Genomic DNA, 22,996 nt, shown 5'->3' on the forward strand with positions numbered 1-22,996 from the left:
GTGAAACGATAAGATTCTCCTTCAGATCAAACACACAACTCCGAGTTAGGACGACAGACTGTCTTTCCACAGCTACAGGAGAGACTCAGACCAGCTAAATGGACTTAAACAAGGACCACTTTCACAGTGAAAGTAAACTTCATTAGAATATTCTAGAAGAGGGAGTGTTACCACCACTGACTGGCTGATTTCCTGTCTCGAGCAGAGTATTTGTAGCTACACTCTGGGACAAAATGGCTTCCAACGCATCTCGCCAAGAAGAGGATTATTCATGTCCTGTGTGTTGTGACATCTTTAAAGATCCTGTTCTCCTGTCATGTAGCCACAGCTTCTGTAAAGCCTGTCTGCAGGAATGGTGGAGAAAGAAGGATATAAAGGAATGTCCAGTTTGTAAGAAGAGACATTCAATCGATCCTCCTCTTAACCTGGCTCTGAAGAACCTGTGTGAGGCCTTCATACAGGAGAGACATCAGAGAGCTTCAACAGGGTCTGAAGTTCTCTGCAGTCTGCATGCTGAGAAACTCAAACTGTTCTGTCTGGAATGTCAACAGCCAGCATGTTTTGTGTGTCGAGATTCTATAAAACATATCAAACACAGTTTCAGACCCATCGATGAAGTTGCCCTGGATCACAAGGAGGAAGTTCAGAAATCACTGAAGCCTTTACAGGAGAAACTGGAGGTCTTCAATAAAGTTAAAACAAACTGTGACCAAACTGCAGAACACATTAAGGTCCGGGCCCGGCACACAGAGATGCAGATGAAGGAACAGTTTAAGAAGCTTCATCAGTTTCTACAAGAGGAAGAGGAGGCCAAGATCACTGCACTGAGGGAGGAAGAGCAGCAGAAGAGTCAGATGATGAAGGAGAAGATTGAGGGTCTGAACAGAGACATATCAACCCTTTCAGACACAATCAGAGCCATAGAGGAGGATCTGAGAGCTGAACACATCTCATTCCTGCAGAACTACAAGACTACTGTGGAAAGAGTCCAGTTCACACTGCAGGACCCACAGCCGGTCTCAGGAGCACTGATAGACGAGGCCAAACACCTGAAGAACCTGGCCTTCAGAGTCTGGGACAAGATGAAGGACATTGTCTCCTACACTCCTGTCATTCTGGACCCCAACACTGCCTTTCCATATCTCATCCTGTCTGATGATCTGACCAGTGGGAGATATGGAGAGAAACAGCAGCTTCCTGACAACCCAGAGAGGTTTGACCGTTGGCACCGTGTCCTGGGTTCAGAGGGCTTTAACTCTGGGACTCACAGCTGGGATGTTGAGGTTGGAGGCAATAAATGCTGGGCACTGGGTGTGTTAGCAGAGTCTTACCAGAGGAATGGAGACAGCACGGGTCAACAGTGGTGCATAGGGTTATATGAAGGTAAATACGGAGCGTACTCACCAAAGTCAGTCGCTGATCTCTCAGTGAAGCAGAACCCCAAGAAGATCAGAGTCCAGCTGGACTGGAACAAAGGAACGCTGTCATTCTCTGATCTTGAAACTAACACACACATACACACCTTCACACACTCTTTCACTGACACACTCTTTCCATTCATTGGCATTAGTGCTACTCTCCCTCTGAAGATGTTACCATGGAAGGTCAGTGTAACTCTGGAACAATGTAGTTAAACATGATGATGATGATGATGAGGATGATTTATTAATAATATCAGTAATAGTACTAATGCCAACAATAACAGGGTTATTTGAATGTTGTAAAGGGTAATGGTAATTAATATTATAGGGGATTCATCTAGAGATTAAATTATCTCAGTAGTAATCATGTTGAGGAATCGAGATACTTCACTACAGTATAAAATGTTTAAGACTATTATTATGATACTTTTACAATTGTATTCAACTGTACTGTACTTTTTACACTATTTCTAAAATAGAATCAACACGTTTAATGAATGTCTTTATGATATTATAAAGTATGACATGTTATATGATGGTTAGCAGAGGTCAGTATGTTAAACATTACAATAGTTTTATGAAACCACAAGGGGTGAGGTAGACTATGAACCCTGCAGTCACTTGAATCACTGATAATGAAATGATAACACCATAATAAAATATTAGAACAGCTTACTTGGAGGTATTGTGGTTCTAAATATGTCATATTGCCCATTTGAAATGTTCTTTGACAAAAATACTTGTAATACTACGTGTTTTAACTCAATTGTTTATAGTGTTCAGTTGACACTGCATGGATTAAAGCAAAATAAAATCTCATACTGAAAGAATGTGTCTGGGCAAGTCTTATTATGTGATTTATGAAACAGTGTAAAAGGAGCCCTCCTCACACTAGCACCTTTTCCTAAACAATTAACACAATATGTAAAATGAATCTTGATTATGTTTTAGTAATATTGTCCCTGCTGTTCTACATACTGCCAACCAGGTGAAGAAATCACAGATTGAGGCTTTAACCTTTGATTTTATGACATATCAGAGACCATTAGGGTTTTATGGAAAATGCTTCTAAAAATGTTGCTAGTTTCACCGCTTCCAATGCTTCAATCTTTGAAAATATTAACCGACAATAGACGATCTACAAGCTCTCAATGCATCGCAGACGCATTGAGAGCTTGTAGATCGGCTATTTTCGCTGTGCAACTTGCTTCCATAGAAGACATGCTGACTTCTATGGAATCCAAAAGACTGAAATCAGTCGTGGCGACTGAGAACTTTAATTCATGGGTGTGCCGATACACTAATTTCACGATACGATACACGATATTGGGCTCACAATATCGATACAATACAATATATGGTACTTTTTTATTATGAAAATATATGGGGGGAAGCAAATGCAAACAAATACTTCAGTTTTTGCATTATTATTTTGCATAATTAATATTTTTTTCTATTTATTTATTTTTAAACGCGAAAACGATACATATCATGAAAACGTATCGCGATATATCGCGGGACGATATATCGGCACACGCCTATGACATACTGTATCTATATTCACAATGAATGTCTGAGGATTCATTACAGTGTTAGCTTATTTTGTTTACTGTTTAGACTTATGTACTTATTCCTTCACTGAATCTTGTTTTGTTTCTAGTGCAGCTGGGTTGGGTGAGGTCCTCCTATTCCCCCCTGACTGCTGAAACGATCATCAGATATCCCCTCAAGGATCAATAACGTTTTATGTTATCGCTTGTCATTCCTTTCTAGGGAAACACTGAAGCTCTAACTTTGAATTTACAGCAACATGCAGCTGCTATATAAAACAATTAATATTTGCTATATGTCTACCACTCAGCCAAAGAAACTACCATTTTCAAAAAGACATCAACCAAACAAAAACATGATTTGAGGGGAGAAGGACTTTGCATTCCAATCATTCTGTAGTAGGGACAGATTTACTTTGTTTACCACAATCACTAGGGCTGCAACTATTGATTATTAGCGGTTACTCTATTGATTACTTTTTTGATCAATCAGATAATTGAGAAGTGTGTTTTTTTAAAAAATTTTAACCACCACAAAACTTTTTTTTTTTTTATATATATAATCTACTAAATCGATTAGTCTGATTAACCACTTAAGCCCTATTTTATAGTTTGTCATATAGCGGTGTTGCACAAAAATACAGAAAACAGAAGATCTACAAGCTCGCATCGCAACGCGCTGTGACTGAGCTTGTAGATTATTTTCGGTGTCAAAAAAAAAAGGAAAACAAAATGAAATTTCTAAATTTTCTCTGCAAAATATTTTTTTTCATTCAAATTGATATATATATATTTTTTTTTAATCGATTAATTTGATTAACTGTGTAAGTCCTAAAAAGAACTTGAGTTGTGAAGGGGTTACAGAAGGGTGAGTTGTGTTCCTGGCTGTAACTGTCTCTTCCTTGCCAAACATGTCAAAATGTCACATTAATGTTGGTGACATTGCCCAGGGGCTCTCAGGGCAGGTGAAGCCTCCTCGCCATGCAAGCATTGCATTACTGACAGCAAGGTGTTCCTGGCAAAACACTAAGACAGCTGAATGGAAATATGAGAGTGGAAAGCCAATTTTGTCATTATCTCAAATATACCTAGGCTGCTCAGTGCTGTTGAGTGCATACGGTGTGTTTTGTGATGTACCGGTGTTATAAGTCAAATATATTTTAGGCAGACAATGAAAAGCGGCAATACAGTATTTTTGAGACGAGTGCCTGAGACATTGACATTGATTCAAAGAGTGTTCGTGATCGTTTCTGGCAGTAAAATGTATAACCACCAGAGTGAGAATTGTTTACATCAACGGCAACACACTCTGCAGGAACTGTTTGGCGCATCATTAAATCAATATATGTTACACATTGCAAAAACCTGGATTGGCTGGCATGCTTTTCTGAGTGTGTACAAAATGTACCCCTAGTTCCCAGCTGATCTATTTGTACACTCTCTGAGTTAAAATATAAATTTTACTGTGTGCTAATTTCTTTTTTACGACCTAACCAATGCTCTGACCATTGGAAGTATGTGAATAAAGGAGAACTGGCTCCAAATTATACCAACAAAGCTATGAAAAGTGCAATGTCCTGTGGCTAATATGAAACGGAGAGGTACACTGAAGGAAATGAGGCAATACGTGGGAACACACTGGCATTTTCTTTCTTAACGGCTTCCTGTGTCATTTGTCTGTATGGGGCAGGAAATGTCATTTTCGCTGCTTCAGCGACATTTTCGCTCACAATTTCCATTAGAGCCCACGGGGATGGGACAGCTGAACGGGAACGTTGTGCTGGAGACGGGACGGGGGGGGAACAAGGACGGTTCACGACAAAGGAAAAGCAATGATGCAGCACAGCTGTGCGAGACAATGGAGGCTCAATAGCGCTCGCATAATGTAACCAAAACGCTTCACTCACAGCCGTCAAACTTCCCTTCACATGCGCTCTAATCAGAAAGTTTTATCGAGGAGGTCAAACTCGGGACAACGCGGTGATCACTTGGTTTGGACGTGTGGGACTAGCCAGTCAGCGTGTGTGCCCACGGGACAGTCTAATCTAGAGATGTACTGTATGATATCGCTGCTGTCGGGCAGAAACCTCTTATCTCCATAATCTAACTTTTTATGGGGTTTTTTTTCTGGTAAATGTATGCCCTACTTTTTCATATTACAGTGTCACGCAAAAGTAGCAAAAAAAGCAGATCTGCAAGTTCAAAACGTGTCGCTTCGTGACGTGTTTTGAGCTTGTAGATCTGCATTTTTTTGGCTATTTTTTAATTTGAATCCTGAAAAGTAACGACGTAATGGCGCTTCCATCCGACAGCAACGATATACAGTAAGAGTTTAAAAACACAAGAGTTTTGGTCCTTGGAGATTCATCAAGAGAAACATTTGTCCGGATGAAGGTCTAAGAACCAAATTACCTGTCTTATCAAACTGCAGATGAAATGGAAGAATTGATCTTCAGACTGAGCTGAAGATCATTCCAAGAAGCTGGGCCATCAAAACAAAAGGAGGCTGTCTTTCTGAGTTCAGTCTGTACTCTGGGATCCTTTAGGTGTAAGCCAGTCTTTTAATAGTGTCCATAATTCCAATCTAGCATGGTTGTTGTGATATAAGGAGGTAATTTTCCAATGAAGGCTTTAAAGACAAAACAAATACCAAATGTATATTTCACCTCTGCCAGAGAAGGCCAGCCCGCTTTATTACCATATAAAATGCAGTGGTGAGTATCATACTTATCGGCAGTAATAAATCTGAGAGCAGAATGATAGACAGAGTCTAAAAGTTTAAGAGTGGAGGGAGCAGCATTCCTATAAATTAATCCTCCATAATCCAAAACAGATAGAAAGCCTGCTTCAACCACCCTCTTTCTGATGATCACTGGGAAGCTGGTTCTATTCCTAAATAAGAAAACCTTTTTTTTGCCTCAATTTAATTGCGTAAATTTCATGTATGAGCATACAGTACATGAAATTTACACGATTACATGGAGGCAAAAAAAAAGGTCTTATATAGGAATATAGAACCAGCAAATGTACAGTCACAACGCATCGAGATGTGTTGTGAGGTTGAAAGTGTCTAAATAACAAACAAACACACAGAAGGCGTCAGGAGAGGATCATTACATACATCTATATTCTGACGCAGACGGACACTACTGAAGGCTGGACAGCCAAATTACACATAGGGCTGTCAGTGTGTCACCATTACAAAACGTAACTAGACCATACCCGTCGGGGGATATGAGCACCACACGCGCGTCATGGTCTGCTTGTTTCACAGATTTGGCATCACCGGCGCTTGTTTGACGCACATGGTAATGGTCAATGGCTGTGTGCAAAATGCAGATCAATTGCTCCAGCCACTGAGGAGAACCGGGCAGAACAGAGCTACAGATGCACAGAGCTGCAGACGTTTTAACATTTGAACATAATGAAAAAAACATTTGATTATCTCAAATAATTGCGTTTGAGTAGATAGGCAGGGACTGTGAGCTACTCACTGGCATGTCGGCGTAGAAGTAGTGCTTCCTGTCAAACAGGGACTTCCTGTTGATGGTGCAGTTGAGAGCCAGTGCTGTCATGACTGCTGCCTCAACACACCTTCTGTTGATGACCTGAGGACATAACATACCATCAGATGAGATAAGGGCTGCAAGAGTTAAAATAATTAAGACCGGGAACGCATCAGTGTCATTTTAGATTTCTTTGGCTATTAAAAAATAGCAGATATACAAGCTTGTAGATCTGCTATTTTTTGAAAACTCATTTGTGCAAATCTTTGAATATATATATATATATATATATACATACATAATAATTATGTAAAATAGAAATACTTCTTGATTATTTGATTAATCAAAAACGTAATCTAATTGATAGAATAATTGCTAGTTTCAGCCCGAGATAAGATAAGATAGATGTGTTGCCATCTCCCATCTGTCTTATCAACTTACATCAACAAAGGCTCAACAGCCAATTCTGTACTGTACATCCCAGACCTAGGCGACTAAACAAAGGTGGTTCCCAAACTTTTTAGCTCTAGACAGAAAAGATAAATAAGATTTTTGCCCAGGACCCAAACTAATGAAAATAGCAGCTTGCGAGCTTGCAGATCTGCTTATTTTCACTACTCTTAAACATTTGTTTTCTAATTTCTTTGATTCTTTTTATTTTATTCATGAACTTGTTTTTGAAAAATGTTAGAATTTGTTTACAACTAATGAAATTTCAGATTGTTTTTGTGGAAATCTTTAGAAAAACTTAAAAAAATAATAATGACAGAATTTAGGAAACAAAAAGTAAAGGGATATTCACGCGCGACCCACGGAAATGGATCCGCGACCCACCCACGGGAAACGTGCTGTAAACAACCTTACCGGTAGAGTGCCGGGTAACGACGCATCAAAGAAGGACACCAGGGAATTTGGTGGCGCCATGAATCGAACCTCAGACCCTGAGAAGAGCTTTGTGTTGGACTGGATCTGTGCATGGACCTCCAGCCCCACCACCGATACCAACTCCTGGGGAGCACTGCAGTACAAATAAGACACACAGAGAAAGATGAGCCAGCACTGAGACTGGACAGAAGTCATATTACTCATTTACATTCAAGATCAAAGAGGGTTTATTTGCCACATGTTCATACAAGTACTGTACGTGCAGTGAAATGTTGATGAGAGATAATACTCTGCCTGCAATGTCCAGCATATATCAAAACTATGTATAATAATACAAGTAGTAGATGATATAATGTTATAATACAAGGGTAGTCAACAACAGTAAGTAATAAAGTGTAAATAGAGTAATGTGTAGACAATTTTAAATAACATTAAGTGTGCAACAACAAAAATATCAATATATACAGATCATTTAGAATTTACACATCCCTGCATTACTGTTGGATATTGAAACCAGAGGAAAATATAAAGAATACAGAATACACAGAATATTAATGGGAGAATGAATTAGCAATATAAAGAATTAGCCTTGGATCAAGACTATCATAGATGTATTTTATCGAGTCTGACATTTAATACATCTACGATAGTCTTGATCCAAGGCTAATAAATAGTATACTTTCATGCAGCAGAATTGTGGACAAAGTATTATGTGGTGAACTGTGTTGAGCTACTGCAGATACTTTTGATCGATTGAATACTTTATTAACAGTTTGCAAAAAAAAGCACAGAGGCACAGATTTATACAAAAGGATGCTAAAAGGATAACCCCAAAAAACTATGGCTTATTTCCATTGAGGTGACTGTGTATTTATATTATTATATAATGTATAAATTATAATTATTTATACAATATCAATAATGTACAATGTGTGCAAGAGATTTAAACTATATTAATCAAGGGGGACAAAGGAAAACAGACTAAACTACTAAAGGTAGAAATGCATCTCACACAACAGTCATAAATACACTTCTGACAAGCTAGCTATGGATCACACGACGGTCGTCGGGATGAACTTCAACCTGGTGTTTGCACTTTCTCCATTTACAATCCGAACATCTACATACACGTTCAGATTTCAAATATAAAGTATTTATCCCATGGCCAATGATGTTACAATTATGTACGGGCCCTCAGAAGTACCCGCATATTCCATATTGTTCAATAAAAAGCATTTTAATCCGATCGATGGCCATTATCTCAGTTTTTTCACCATATGCTTTTCAACTACGCTATCAGTGGGGAGGTGTATTGCACTCCGATACATCATAACTATGAGAAAATGGCCACCGATCGGATTAAAATGCTTTACAATGAACAATACGGAAGATACGGGTACTTCTGAGGGCCCGTACATAATTGCAACATCCGAGGCCATGGGGTAAGCACCTTATATTTGAAATCTGAAACTTTATGTAGATGGAAATGGAGAAAGTGCAAACACCAGGCTGGAGTTTATCCATGACTGTCATGATGACAGTCATGTTTCAGGGCTACTGTACTGACAAGCCAGACTGTGTGCAGTCAACGTTATAGTACTTATTTAACTGTACCTTTTTCTTTTCACTTGCGGTTGACTTGTGCACCGTGGAACGGACGTGCCTATCAACCTGACGACGCACAGATTGTGTAGTTTATTAAACGTACTTTGAGGATTTTTGATGTTAAACAGAAGCAGGACACCAGTGGAGGCTGCCATGTTGCCGACAGCGTTGCCAGGTGTTGAGAGAAAAACAAGCAACCAGGTCTATGAAAACAAGCCCAAATACAAGCTCTGCGACGCGTTGTTTGTCTGTAGATCTGCTATTTTAAAAAACAAATCAATAAAATGTGAAAAAGACTTTTAAAATATTTTAACAACACAAATCTTGAAGGGGGGGGGGGGGTCCCTGGCATAAAATATTTCAGTAGGGGGTCTACATACATATTAATTTGGGGGTCCTTGACATGAAAATGTTTGGGAACCCCTGGTTTAATTAACATTACACAGCAACCCCAAAATAAGCAACTACACTTTAGAAACCAGCCCAAAAGAACGCAACCCGCAACTACCGGGTACCGGTTTACAAGCAACTTTAAAGAAAAACAAGCCCAAAGTCGCTTATAATAACTGGACATGGCAACGCTGGTTGCCGATAGTGGCTGCTGTCGTGAAGGATTATGGGGGATGCAGTTTATCTGGGCGAGCTCGGCGATAGAATGTCATATTACAGAACTACAAGGACCAGAATCCGTCAAAACGTAGCCCGTTTCTTCTTCCGACGTCGGGTACGTCATATCCTCCTCTGGACTTGGTGGCGGGACTTCTCTGCATGGTGATTTTGAAGCGCGTTGTTTTCCAGCTACATTTCCTCAACTACTTTTAAGGTTTAAGTTCATTTCAAAGTGTTAAAGTCAACAAAAAGGGATGATGGCGACGAACGGTAAAGATGTCCACACTCTGAACGGTGTGTTGTCAAGTCCTTCTAACCATACGGATGAAGCTCACAACAAGCAGAAAGTGAACGCGGGTCATGTAAACGGTGCAACTGAGGTAATACTGTTTAATAATTTAACAATATATCATGTTGTCATAGCCTAGATCAGGGGTATTCAACAGGGGGTCCGGCCGGGATATGATATTATGTATTGTTTACATTAACCACTTACTCCATGAATTGAGTACGTGAGGACCCCATAATAAACAGGCCATTGCGGCTTTTCTGGGCTTTTTCAATCCTATTTAGTTGACCATGTATTGTGAACTATACTCGTCTTCCATGTGCTTTTTCTCTGCAAACTTCTAAATAAAGTATTCAATCAATCAAACACTTGAACCCTAGCATCCCTTTTCTGAGGAGAACTTTTGCCAAAAATAGCAGATCTACAGCGCTGTGAGCTTGTAGATCGGCTATTTTTGTCAAAGAGGTATGGTGTAGAGGGGAAAAAGAGCAGACCAAGTAAAAATAAATGACTAATCTGCAACATGATTTTATATAATATAGAGGGGGTCCCTGGCTGCTTCATCTCTCTCTCAGCTAGGGGGTCCTTGGCCTGAAAAACGTTGAAGACCCCTGACCTAGATAGATATGGGAGGGCTGAGATAGGGATAACGTGGGCACAAGTGAGACCTTAACCTCTTCATGGTTTTAAAGGAGCTGCAATTCTGTAACTTATGTCGTACATTAAATAAGTTCTGGATAGCAGTTTTAAAGGCTGCATTACAGTGAACTTCTGTAGTTTTTGGAACTTTCCTGACTTCTAGCTGTTGTTTATCTTTACGCACTCAGTTAATTTATAGGCTTGATATACTGATTGACAAGTTTGATAATGGTACAGGAAGTATAGTCAAAAGTTATTGAGGATTATTAATCAAAAAGCTCATAGATGATTGTGTAAATATTTAGTGTAAGCATCTACATTATAGTCATCCCCACATCATAATCAGAATATTGATATAGAGGTATTTTGTCAAAACTATTGTGATATTTGAGTTTGCCCAGAACGCCCAGCCCTGAACTGATGTTCCCTCCCCACTCTATGCAGAACGGAAGCGGACCAACCCAGAGATTCACCTTCACTGGCGAACCCACGCTGGAGGACATTCGACGGATGCAGGCAGAATTCACAGACGAGAGGGACTGGAACCAGTTCCACCAGCCACGGAACCTGCTGCTGGCCATGGTCGGGGAGGTGGGCGAGGTGTCAGAGCTCTTCCAGTGGCGGGGGGAGGTGGCGGAGGGTCTGCCCGACTGGACAGACTCCGAGCGGGAGCACCTGGCCCACGAACTGAGCGACGTCATGATCTACCTGGTGGAGCTGGCGGAGAAATGCCGCGTCGACCTCCCGCAAGCCGTCCTGCGCAAAATGGCCCTGAACCGACTGAAGTACCCCGCCAGCAAGGTGCAAGGCTCTGCCAAGAAGTACACCGAATACAAAGACTAAAGCCTAGTTCCGACCAGAGATTTGTGACGAGAAGAAACCGTTTTAAGTCCCGATTTATACTTTGTCGTACGCCGATGTTGCATGTCGAAAATAGCCGATCTACAAGTCTGTGAGCTTGTAGATGGGGTATATTTTTGGCATGCAATACCATCGTACAATCTAGCATAACGTTGAGGAGAAAAATTGCAATGGTCTGAATTATCCCTGCTTTGCTCTTAAGCTTAATCGCACAACGAAGTCGCTTGTCAAGCCAATGCAACGGTTAGCTTTTAGATCTGTTCTTGATGGCAAGCAGCACTGTTTTTACTAGAGTCATAAATTAGCCTTAACTCGTGGAAAGCACATGTTTGAGATGTCTGAATGTCCTCTTTAAGGAGAATATTTGTACTGCTGTACCTTCCATCTGTGCTGATCATCAGATAAGCAAGATATGTTTTTGTTCTTACTATATATATATATATATTGTTTTAGCTGCTTGCCCAAAGTAAAACAAATACAGTAGGAAGCGCACTTGGGAGGAATCCGTTCAGCTTTTCTGTGCTAATTTCCTCTACATTTGATCACTTTTAATGTGATCACTCGCTGATGCCTGTCCACATTTGCCCCTGAGTGACTGTTAGGTTTTTCAGTTTTTGTTGTCAGGGTGGACAAAGGTTTTCACTGAATGAGTGGGACATTCCCACTGAGCACTTCCATCTACTTTCAAACTGATTCCAATGAATGGTAAGGCTTGATTTATACTTGGTTTGCACGCCAGTATCAGTTGAAGCAAATAAAAATGGCAGATCTACAAGCTCACTGCGACACGTTATGAACTTGCTATTTTTGGTGCAAGACACTGGCACACAACCAAGTATGAATCAGGCTTAAAGTGATTATCTTAATCTTGGAAATTGAATCCACTGCTATGACCATTAATATAATACCTGAACATTCAAAGTCGTGGAATGCAATAGGAGTTTTAAAGGACTGGAATACAACCCTGATTCTTTTTATTTTATTTTTTTAGAACCAGATGTTTGAGTATGTCTGAGGAATTATCTTTTGTCTGTCATGGTTGAAGTCAATGATATGTACTGCCTGTCATTGTTTGTTACTGACTTCTTCCTGAAGTAAAAGTGTCTTCAGTTCAACCTGCTGTCTTCTGGTGTGTTTGTGTGTGACGCACTGGTGGAAGAAGTACTCAGATTGTCTGTCTTCTTTTTTTCTACTTAAGTAAAAGTAGCAATGCTAGAATGTAAAAGTCCTCAGTCCTCTATTCAAATGTTCATAAAGTAAATAGTAAAAATAGTAAAGTAAAAAGTATTTGCATCAAATATGCAAAGTAACTAGAAACTAAAGCTGTTAATTTGTAGTGAAGTGAAAAAGTACAATACTTGTATCAAATGTAATGGAGGAGAAGTATATATTGTCAAAAAAATCGAATTACTCAAGACAAGTAAAGTAAAAGTACCTCAAATGCATAGTTAAGTACAGCACTTGAGTGAGTTTTGTTAAGTTATTTTCCACCACTCAAGAAAAGCCCCACCCCTGACATTTGTGGATCTAACATGGTGTGCCTAAACTACTTTTACATTTAATATTGGTTTGCCTTAGGTTTAAGTCTGTTTTTAATATTTATATTTATAATATACCCTTCCATAAACCTTGTAGATGACAGCATTTCTCATCCCTTTTCTGAAAATCCTATAACGATTATTCTACTCCGCAGCTGATCAGAGCCCGAGAATGACCAACGCTATGTCTATATTTAGCTTGTCGGTATATAATATTATTATTGCTTCCACTTTAGCCTGCAGGGTGCTGATTTGGTGTTTTTGATAGCAGCTGGTAACCGGCCCATTTAAATCAGCAAGAAATTGCTGTGTTATTTTGGGTTTGGGTGGGGGGCTTGTTCAAGCTCTTTGAAGTTCTATTTTGATCCTAGACAAGGCGGTGTACTAAAGAGTCTATTTACAAACTCAAGACTAATATAAATAGATGTTCTTCTGTTGTGATATACAGTATAGAAGAGAAAATTGTACAGCCTGATGCGCAGTCATCCTCTTGCTGCAGAGAAACTCCAGCATGCATCTCAAATGTGTCCGTATACAAACTGAGACTGACCTAAATAATAATACATCCAATTTATACAGCGCTTTTCTTGGTACTCAAATTAGCTTTACAGTGGACGGAACAAATGGTTCTTATGCCATGTTCTCAGATCCTGGGCGTTGCAAACATGCCTTTTGCGTCCGTAGTACTTTTGATTTGTTGAAGCATAGTACGTACAGGCCTGAATGATTATGTTCATTCTTCAAGAGGAAAAACACATGCAAAGACCATACCAGACTTTGACATGTGTGTCCTTTGTCACGCTGATAGGATTTCATCCCTCAAAACCATATGATTTCATCCCTCAAAACCATTTGTTGATATACTTTTCCATTATTGACATATATGTGCCTATTCATCATGATTATTATTTAAGTTTGATGAATCTCAGAACATTTGCCCTAAACATTTTTTTCTTCCATGACAATTCTTTCATACTGTAAAAGCATTCTTGCACTTCATAGTGCTGTATGGAACCGTCTTGGGTATATTTGACACATAGAGGAGGTGACAGGCAGGTTTCTTTTTTGTGTGTGTGTGTGTGTGTGTGGATAGCATTTCATAGCAGTGTGAACTAGCATAAATGGGAGCCCTGACACATTCGATGTGCTAACGCATCATCCATCGTTGATATGTCGCAGTCAGACTGCAGGTTGCAATTACAGCCATCTCCGGAAAATAATACATCCATTTATACTCAGTCGTACAGCGGTGTGCGCCACGACACGTTGAGCTTGTAGATCTATTTTCACTCTGCTTCTCAGTGAATGCATAAACTCTTCTAACGGTACTTGGGAGGTGTTCATGAGATCTTAGCTTTTGGGAAGCCCTGGCCTAGTGCATTTTTTAGTCTGGGGAATATTTTGGATGAAGTAACATGTATTTGCACAATAGGGATGAGCCTCAGAATGAAGTGTAATATGAGTAGGCTAGTCATGGGTGGAAAATTGGAATCTATTCAACTGTTACTGAAGGCACAGTATTCTCAGGCCCGAAGCAGAATTGCGACTAGTGTTGATTTTTTGTTTCTTCTTTTAAATCTAGCTTGGTATTGAAATGGGAATATCAAGCAAATTCAAATGCTATGGTCCAGTGCAGTTTAATAATCATTTGTGCATGAACAACTCACTCCCAAAGCCTAATCTCATTCTCAACTATGTGTATGCTAGAGTCTAGACCAACAACTCTGTCACTAAGTCTAACTATACCATCAAGCATTTGTATGCAAACGAAGCACAAAGAATCACACTGTGAGCTTTGCATAGATAATGTCTGTAGCTAAATACACAGCCAATATTTGGATGTGTAACTATGTTTTTTATCTCACACCATAAACTTGAGATTTGTATTTTTCTGAGACAAATAGAAAATTCCCACATTGAAGCCTATTTGTCTGTAGCTACAGTCCCCAGAAACCAGTGAAGCATGGCCTGGAAAATTCTTAAAGATTGCTGAGCATAATATTTCACCTTTTAAAGGAGATCCTAATAATTATGATAATACCATAACATTTATATAGCACCTTTCTGAGTTCTCAAAGTCGCTTTACAAAACAGAAAACAAAATAAAAACAACTTCATTAGGAAAAAAGTTTAAAACGATTTAAGTAAAGGTAAAAAAGGGGGATTAGGTAGGGAATGCAAGTCTGAAAAGGTGGGTTTTAAGAGGCGAGGGTGGGGGCAGCTTTGAGTTCCATAGGTAGGGGGCGGCCACCGAGAAGGCCCTGTCACCCCAGGCTCGTTTCTTTGTCCTGGGGACTTACATGAAGGCAGAGTATACAGTATATATGATTGATTCATCTAATACTTAATTAGACAGAAATGTAAACAGCACGGTGGTACAGTAAGACATTTAGGCTAAAAGGATGACACAAAAAGATCCCTGGGGACTTGTTTCCATTGTGGCATGTATTCAATTCATCAACAGAGAAAATATTACACATTAATACTATGTCATCAACAAATCTAAACAGCTGGGTGGGGTTTATGGAAGGTGACATCACAGGAAAGGTTCAATATCTATCTCCAAGGTGGAGCAGGGCATGGTCAGCTCAAAGCGGGTGATAACGTCTGGATGGAGGACCCCGAGGCTTCCTATGCTCTTCCCGCGCGCAAAGATCTCCGCAGAGCGGCCGGGGAAAAAGGTGGGATTTTCTGCGGCCTGGATGTGGTAGCCTTCTCCCCGCGCTCGCTTCACCCCCAACAGCTGCATGACACGGTCCAGCAGGCCAAGAATCAGCTCGAAGCCCGAGCTCTTGTAGTAGACGGCGCACAGACGCCGGCTGTTTCTGGCCCCTACGTCTTTGCTGCCGTCCTTGAGCACCACATCAGAGATCTCAAACAACTTGAGTGGTAGAGGCATGTGCCTGTTGGCTGCCACGGTCTTCAGTATGCCAGGGAGCAGGGTGGTGCGTGCCACCTGAAACTCGGCAGTCTTGGGGTTGGCGATGTGGACGGCCATGGTCTCTGAGATCATCTTGCCGAGCTTGTCTGCTATGTCTTCTCGGGAACACAGGGCGAAGGTGAGGGCCTCTGTGTATCCAGCGGCAGCCAGGTCCTGTCTCAACAGCTCCGTCAGCTTATTTAGAGGAAACTGATTGGCTACGGTGTAGGTGCGCGGTGTGGTGTGCGTGATGTTGTTGAAGCCGTAGGCTGTGGCCGCGTCCTCCATGATGTCACAGGCGTGGATAACATCGGGACGCGTGGGGGGAATCTCCACCTCGATTTCGTCCCCGACCCCCGTGACCTGGGATCTCAGACACATCCTGGTCAGAAGCTGGGCGAGGCGCTCCGTAGATTCACTGATACCAATTGTGCGGTTGATGTAGTCTCTGCTTCCTGTTGGCCAGTTCTGGGTACTTGCAGGGTCTGGGTGCACCAACACCATCTGGGAACACCACCTCAGCTTTGTACTCCACCTCTGCTTCCTCGACCGTGAAAGGCTTTTTACAGTACTCGCTGAACATGGTCACCATTATGTCCAGAACGATCTTCGCCTTGGTGAGGTCTGTGGCGTGCACTCAATGAAGACGTTCTGGGTCTCCAGGGAGATTTTGGAATGGTCCCCGTTGATAATGGGAGGCATGGACAGGACAACACCGTTGCTGTCGTAGATGACTGGGTACAATGGTTTGTCTTCAATGATGTGAAGGTAGTGCCTCAAGTGGCTGTCTGTTTTATAGAGGCTCATGAGTTCAGTGGCAGTGTACTCTTTGGTCTGGTTTAAGGGTCTGAAGCGGATGTCTCCAGGGGGTTTCGCTGTGAAGGTGAAGGGGCCTGAGATGGTGTCAAGGTCGTGCGTTCCAATGGAAACCAATGCCCTTTTCCTGCAGATGTTCTGGTGGAGTTTCTCCTGCAGCTCAATGAAGCTGTCATATCGCTCCTTGGTGAAGGAAATTTCCCTCAACACAGCTGCCACTGCATGGGGTCTCACTGCTGCTGTCTCCTGAGAGATGATCAGCCTCTGGGGGGGCTCTCCGTTGGCTGGGCTTACACGCTTGTAGCGAGGGGCCTCCATCTTGTCCTTGAAGACCTTCAGTCCACGGACGAGGCCCTCCATGCACAGCAGGTCATAGCGGTTGGCCGGCACATCGATCTTGTACAGTATGTCATCAGACGCACCCAACGCCTTGGATCCGCCCTGTTCGCGGCTTATTGACTCCTTCTCAGAGGTAATTCCATCCAGCTCCAGGCCAAACTCAAAGCACAACTCATCAAACTCTTCATCTGTAAATGTTCTTCTGCCCAATGCCTCTAACAAAAGATCCCTTTTTACACTGACAACTGGCATTTATGTTATTAATGTCCTCGTCACTCTGAAAAAAACATCAGTGATCCGTTTCAACATATACTGTGTTGTGCAGCGTGACGCCACCAGGCTCTGACTCAGACATATTGGTTGGATCGGCATTGCGACGAAAGTGTGAGGGCCGCGTAGCAGCCCGAACCTCTAGTAGATTATGGAAAATATGGCAATATTTTTACGGCGTGGCATCAAAGAGGTGTGTGTCTCTGTGTTTGTCCAGAGCTCATCGTGTCATCACTGGGATGATGAGAGCATCCCGCCGGACGGTGTATATAATGAATTGCAGTCTTAGTGAGAAGCCAGATCTGATTGGACACCATTGTGGCAGGTCCTGTCACTATATACTTACAAGACCTGTTGTAAATCAAACATAAGACAGTGTGAGGTTTGTTTATGGTAAAATAACATCCAGAACCATTATTTCACTGTCAAACTAAAGCACACAGATCTACTAACGGATCATCCATGGATACACAAGTGCATTCTGATCCCATGACCCGGGGCTCTATCTCCCCTAAACCCGGACATGGAATACAGTTCCTGCCTGGTTTTCTGCTGGGGGACCCGCCTGCCTCTGCTAGCCCCCAACCACGAGCATTCAGCCGGTCCACACCCACTCCCGAACAGCACAGAAGCTTTCAGCTCGCCCCTAAGCCAGTTGACCAAAGACAAAAGTTGAGCCAGTTGACCAAAGACAAGAGTGGAGCTCCGCCCGTCCGCAGTATCTACGACGATTTGACCTCCACTGCACTCGGTTTACACAAGCAGCCTTTCTCCTTCCTGTCTCGGCCGTCATCACCCCTAGGACCATTGTCCTACAGTAGTTCAGGTAGACAGGGAATGTCTCCCGCTCAGGTTGATCCATTCTACAGCCAGGGGGAGGCCCTGTGCTCCGACGACCATCTGGACCCAACCTGGGTCACCGTGTTTGGGTTCACACCCGAATCTGCGCCTTACATTTTAGAGCAGTTTGCTCAGTATGGAAACATCCTTAAACACACCATGTCTAATAAAGGTAACTGGATGCACCTGCACTACCAGTCTGTCTTCCAGGCCAGGAAAGCTCGGTCTAAAGATGGGAAGGTGTTCGGAGAGTCTCTCATGGTAGGAGTTAAGCCATGCATCGACAAGAGTGTGATGGAGGCTTCAGGAGCAGTGTCCTCCTCCGTCAGCAGCTCTCCATCTCCTCTCCTCTCCCCTGCTCCTGTCCTTCGCTCCTCCCCTCGTCGCTCCATGAGGCGGCTCACTGCTGTAGGCGGCGGGATGCTGACAGACGGACAGACACCACAGAAAGAAGACAGCATGGTCGATGCACAGGGAGCAGTGTCCTCCTCCGTCAGCAGCCCTCCCTCTACTCTACCCTCTCCTGTTCCTGTTTTTCGCTCCTCCCCTCACTCCTCCCCTCATCGCTCCATGAGGCGGCTCACTGCTGTAAGCGGCGGGATGCTGACAGACGGACAGACACCACAGAAAGAAGACAGCATGGTCTCCAAGACGATGACGTACATCTCTTCATGGCAGACAACCCAGGATGCACAGGGAGCAGGGTCCTCCTCCGTCAGCAGCCCTCCCTCTACTCTACCCTCTCCTGTTCCTGTTTTTCGCTCCTCCCCTCACTCCTCCCCTCGTCGCTCCATGAGGCGGCTCACTGCTGTAGGCGGCGGGATGCTGACAGACGGACAGACACCACAGAAAGAAGACAGCATGGTCTCCAGGACGATGACGTACATCCCTTCATGGCAGACAACCCAGGATGCACTGGGTAAGGTCAGCCATTGCATCCTGGATTGTCTGGAGGAATTGAGGCAGGCAGGCCTAAGAAAATTTCTGCCGTGAACAGAAAGACCTACAGCGGGAGGTGCAGACACGTTTTAGGTGGGGTTTTATTCATAATAACGGAATAGGAACAAATATGACATCAACATGTCATTATGTCATAGATACGTCATAAGGCTGTCTTAAAAGAGGTTGGCAGAGTGTGTCTTCAAAACAAAAATATTTTGTCATTTAGCTGAGGAGTGGCTTGAGTATGCCCAAGAAAGTCCAGGGTGAGAACTCCAAGTCGGCCACAGCCGTGTGTATCCATGGATACACAAGCGCTTGTGTATCCGCTTGTGTATCCATGGATACACAAGCGCATTCTGATCCCATGACCCGGGGCTCCATCTCCCCTAAACCCGGACATGGAATACAGTTCCTGCCTGGTTTTCTGCTGGGGGACCCGCCTGCCTCTGCTAGCCCCCAACCACGAGCATTCAGCCGGTCCACCCCCACCCCCGAACAGCACAGAAGCTTTCAGCTCGCCCCTAAGCCAGTTGACCAAAGACAAAAGTTGAGCCAGTTGACCAAAGACAAGAGTGGAGCTCCGCCCGTCCGCAGTATCTACGACGACCTGACCTCCACTGCACTCGGTTTACACAAGCAGCCTTTCTCCTTCCTGTCTCGGCCGTCATCACCCCTAGGACCATTGTCCTACAGTAGTTCAGGTAGACAGGGAATGTCTCCCGCTCAGGTTGATCCATTCTACAGCCAGGGGGAGGCCCTGTGCTCCGACGACCATCTGGACCCGACCTGGGTCACCGTGTTTGGGTTCACACCCGAATCTGCGCCTTACATTTTAGAGCAGTTTGCTCAGTATGGAAACATCCTTAAACACACCATGTCTAATAAAGGTAACTGGATGCACCTGCACTACCAGTCTGTCTTCCAGGCCAGGAAAGCTCGGTCTAAAGATGGGAAGGTGTTCGGAGAGTCTCTCATGGTAGGAGTTAAGCCATGCATCGACAAGAGTGTGATGGAGGCTTCAGGAGCAGTGTCCTCCTCCGTCAGCAGCTCTCCATCTCCTCTCCTCTCCCCTGCTCCTGTCCTTCGCTCCTCCCCTCGTCGCTCCATGAGGCGGCTCACTGCTGTAGGCGGCGGGATGCTGACAGACGGACAGACACCACAGAAAGAAGACAGCATGGTCGATGCACAGGGAGCAGTGTCCTCCTCCGTCAGCAGCCCTCCCTCTACTCTACCCTCTCCTGTTCCTGTTTTTCGCTCCTCCCCTCACTCCTCCCATCATCGCTCCATGAGGCGGCTCATTGCTGTAAGCGGCGGGATGCTGACAGACGGACAGACACCACAGAAAGAAGACAGCATGGTCTCCAAGACGATGACGTACATCTCTTCATGGCAGACAACCCAGGATGCACAGGGAGCAGGGTCCTCCTCCGTCAGCAGCCCTCCCTCTACTCTACCCTCTCCTGTTCCTGTTTTTCGCTCCTCCCCTCACTCCTCCCCTCGTCGCTCCATGAGGCGGCTCACTGCTGTAGGCGGCGGGATGCTGACAGACGGACAGACACCACAGAAAGAAGACAGCATGGTCTCCAGGACGATGACGTACATCCCTTCATGGCAGACAACCCAGGATGCACTGGGTAAGGTCAGCCATTGCATCCTGGATTGTCTGGAGGAATTGAGGCAGGCAGGCCTAAGAAAATTTCTGCCGTGAACAGAAAGACCTACAGCGGGAGGTGCAGACACGTTTTAGGTGGGGTTTTATTCATAATAACGGAATAGGAACAAATATGACATCAACATGTCATTACGTCATAAGGCTGTCTTAAAAGAGGTTGGCAGAGTGTGTCTTCAAAACAAAAATATTTTGTCATTTAGCTGAGGAGTGGCTTGAGTATGCCCAAGAAATTCCAGGGTGAGAACTCCAAGTCGGCCACAGCCAAAGCCCGCAAGGCCGAGGCAAAGGTGGTGGCCGACGCCCACAAGAAGCAGGAGTTAGAGGATGCTCTTTGGCAGGAAAGTGACAAACATGTCCTGAGAAAGGAGCAGAGGAAGGGTGACAAGGAGAAGAGGAGGATCGAAGCCTTGGATTGGAAGAAGGAGAACCAGAGACTCCTGGATGAGGAGAGTGCCGGGCTCAGGAGCAGACCCGCGAGGGAGGTTCCTGCCGGAGGTAAAGTGACCCGGGCTCAGATCGAGGAGACGCTACGTGCCGAGCAGCAGCAGGAGACAAGGACAGAGCACAAACAGGAAGAGCCAAGCCACCTGGTGCTTCCTCTGGAAGAGAATGTCAACCGCATCGTCCCCGACGAGGGCTCAGTGGAGGCCAGAACGATAGAGGATGCCATCGCTGTCCTCGGCATGGGCCCTGAAGACCTCGACCGGCACCCGGAGCGCAGGATGAAAGCAGCCTTCGCCGCCTTCGAGGAGGACAACATGCCCCGCATGAAGATGGAGAACCCCGGCATGAGGCTGGCACAGCGCAAGAACATGCTTAAGAAAGAATGGATGAAATCACCAGATAACCCCCTCAACCAGTGTTTCGCCAACTACAACACCAAGTGAGCAGCGCGCCCCCCACTCAGCCACACCCAAGCTTCATTTCAAACTCGAAAATGTGCTCCTAGGAGCACAGGTCTCCGCCAGGTCAGTTAGTTATTGTGGGCCAGCAATGTTCGGAATTCGCCAATCAGATGGAATATGACAAATCGGACGGATCCGTCTTGATCACTTGACTGTGACATTTGTTCCTCAACGTAGTGCGACTGCATGCAAAGTTTCACCGCAATCGGACGCTGCGTGATTTGCGGCATTAATCACTGCCAGAGTTAAAACATCGTCTACCGTCCCCTTGCCAGCGATTTTACTGTACCTTTGAAAGATCATGGAATATTCTCCATGACCACCGTCCTCACGGAGATCGCCTCATTACACGCACGGTGGTCCAGTAGAGTCGGGGGAAAAAAGACTGCCGGCCGCAGTCCTCCATTCCAGAGCTATGGCCGTTTGAATGTGGCTTGTTTTTTGAAAAACACTTGTTTGAAAAAACAACAACAGGATTTTTTTTTGTTGTGATTCACAGGCTGTGGAGCAGCGCCCCGCACCCCCCCTCCAAAAAAAAGGAAGGTTGTGATAAGTCGACCTTGGCAGTGAATGAGTTAACACATCAAGTGCCAGAGGTTTTTCAAAACAGGGTACATCCAGTGCCACCGTTCTTACCGTTTACGCTGATGTATTTAGAGCTGTGCGGATGTAAACAAAGGGTGTGCACGATGGTCGAGGGTCCCGACTAACGACTGGAACAATAATATCTCTAACGCGATCCGCCATTGCAGAGTGATCGCACGTCGAAAATGGCTTGTTTTCACCACGGTAAAAGGATATGGAGATATGGCCCTTGATTTGTGGGGCTGTTCCAGAGAAGAGGTTTAACCACTCAGCCTGTGTCTTGGCCTGGGAAGGTCATGTATATCCATGGAGGATTAATCCAGCTGACTGGATGCTCTAATGACATGTACAAGTTGGACACCACCACAATGGTCTGGTCTTTAACACCAGAGGCACTCCAGCACCCTGCCATCATCACTCTGCCACCATCATCGGGACAAAGATGTTTGTGTCTGGGGGCCTAAGGGCCCGGTTGGTCGACTACAACAACAACCTCAGAATGTTTGACACAGAGACCAACTGCTGGCTGAACACGCCTTCTGCACAGCTTCTTTCAGAAAGACGTGAGGGTCATTCAGTCTTTACCTATAATGGAGAGCTGTACATATTTGGTGGCCATGACAGTATTCTGAATCACACCTTCAATGACCCGATGATCAAATTCCATCCAGAAACCTTCTCCTGGAAGAAGGTTGATCCCAAGGGGAAAGGCCCGTGTTCATGGATGTATTTTATGTGCTGTTGCGTGGTAGGAGATTGTGTCGTACTCTTTGGAGGATGGAACACAGCCAATGGCTTGTACAT

The 22,996-nt window shown here is 44.0% G+C and overlaps 5 protein-coding genes across 6 annotated transcripts in view; 3 read left to right on the forward strand and 2 right to left on the reverse strand.

Annotated features, from left to right (window-relative positions):
* Positions 1-9,123, reverse strand: part of gatb (glutamyl-tRNA(Gln) amidotransferase, subunit B) — a 40,513-nt gene extending 31,390 nt beyond the window's left edge. For both annotated transcript variants that reach the window (XR_013931999.1, XM_080412450.1), the window contains exons 1-3: positions 8,977-9,123; positions 7,342-7,495; positions 6,466-6,579 (exon numbers count right to left, since the gene is read on the reverse strand). Coding sequence is in view for 1 of the 2 variants with exons in the window: in XM_080412450.1 (XP_080268576.1) it covers positions 6,466-6,579; positions 7,342-7,495; positions 8,977-9,122 (414 nt within the window). In the remaining variant the exon portion in view is untranslated. The remainder of the gene's footprint in view (positions 1-6,465; positions 6,580-7,341; positions 7,496-8,976) is intronic.
* Positions 234-1,661, forward strand: LOC308073528 (nuclear factor 7, ovary-like; the record flags this gene model as incomplete). The annotated part of the gene is made up of 1 exon (XM_080412465.1): positions 234-1,661. The coding sequence occupies one exon, from the start codon at positions 234-236 to the stop codon at positions 1,632-1,634; it is 1,401 nt and encodes a 466-aa protein (XP_080268591.1). The 3' UTR covers positions 1,635-1,661.
* A 604-nt stretch (positions 9,124-9,727) lies between the features above and the next one.
* Positions 9,728-12,480, forward strand: dctpp1 (dCTP pyrophosphatase 1). Its single transcript, XM_080412514.1, has 2 exons — positions 9,728-9,956; positions 10,949-12,480. Exons 1-2 carry the CDS (start codon positions 9,831-9,833, stop codon positions 11,345-11,347), a joined length of 525 nt encoding a protein of 174 aa, XP_080268640.1. The 5' UTR covers positions 9,728-9,830; the 3' UTR covers positions 11,348-12,480.
* A 2,959-nt stretch (positions 12,481-15,439) lies between these two features.
* Positions 15,440-17,230, reverse strand: LOC308073508 (phenylalanine--tRNA ligase beta subunit-like; the record flags this gene model as incomplete). Its single annotated transcript, XM_080412436.1, is given in 3 exon segments — positions 15,440-16,271; positions 16,273-16,453; positions 16,456-17,230. Coding segments are annotated over 3 exon segments (1,788 nt in total).
* A 3,690-nt stretch (positions 17,231-20,920) lies between these two features.
* LOC308073549 (coiled-coil domain-containing protein 124-like) lies at positions 20,921-21,589 on the forward strand (the record flags this gene model as incomplete). Its single annotated transcript, XM_080412505.1, has 1 exon — positions 20,921-21,589. The coding sequence occupies one exon, from the start codon at positions 20,921-20,923 to the stop codon at positions 21,587-21,589; it is 669 nt and encodes a 222-aa protein (XP_080268631.1).
* Between the last annotated feature and the right edge of the window lie 1,407 nt (positions 21,590-22,996).

This window comes from Gymnoscopelus braueri (genome assembly GCF_963280865.1).
Source record: "Gymnoscopelus braueri genome assembly, chromosome: 2".
NCBI lineage: Eukaryota > Metazoa > Chordata > Actinopteri > Myctophiformes > Myctophidae > Gymnoscopelus > Gymnoscopelus braueri.

Bases quoted from the DNA above. Each gene is read 5' to 3' on its own strand.
- dctpp1 (XM_080412514.1), top strand. From the start codon at position 9,831: ATGATGGCGACGAACGGTAAAGATGTCCACACTCTGAACGGTGTGTTG. The intron at 9,957-10,948 runs GTAATACTGTTT...CACTCTATGCAG, and splicing joins ATGTAAACGGTGCAACTGAG to AACGGAAGCGGACCAACCCA.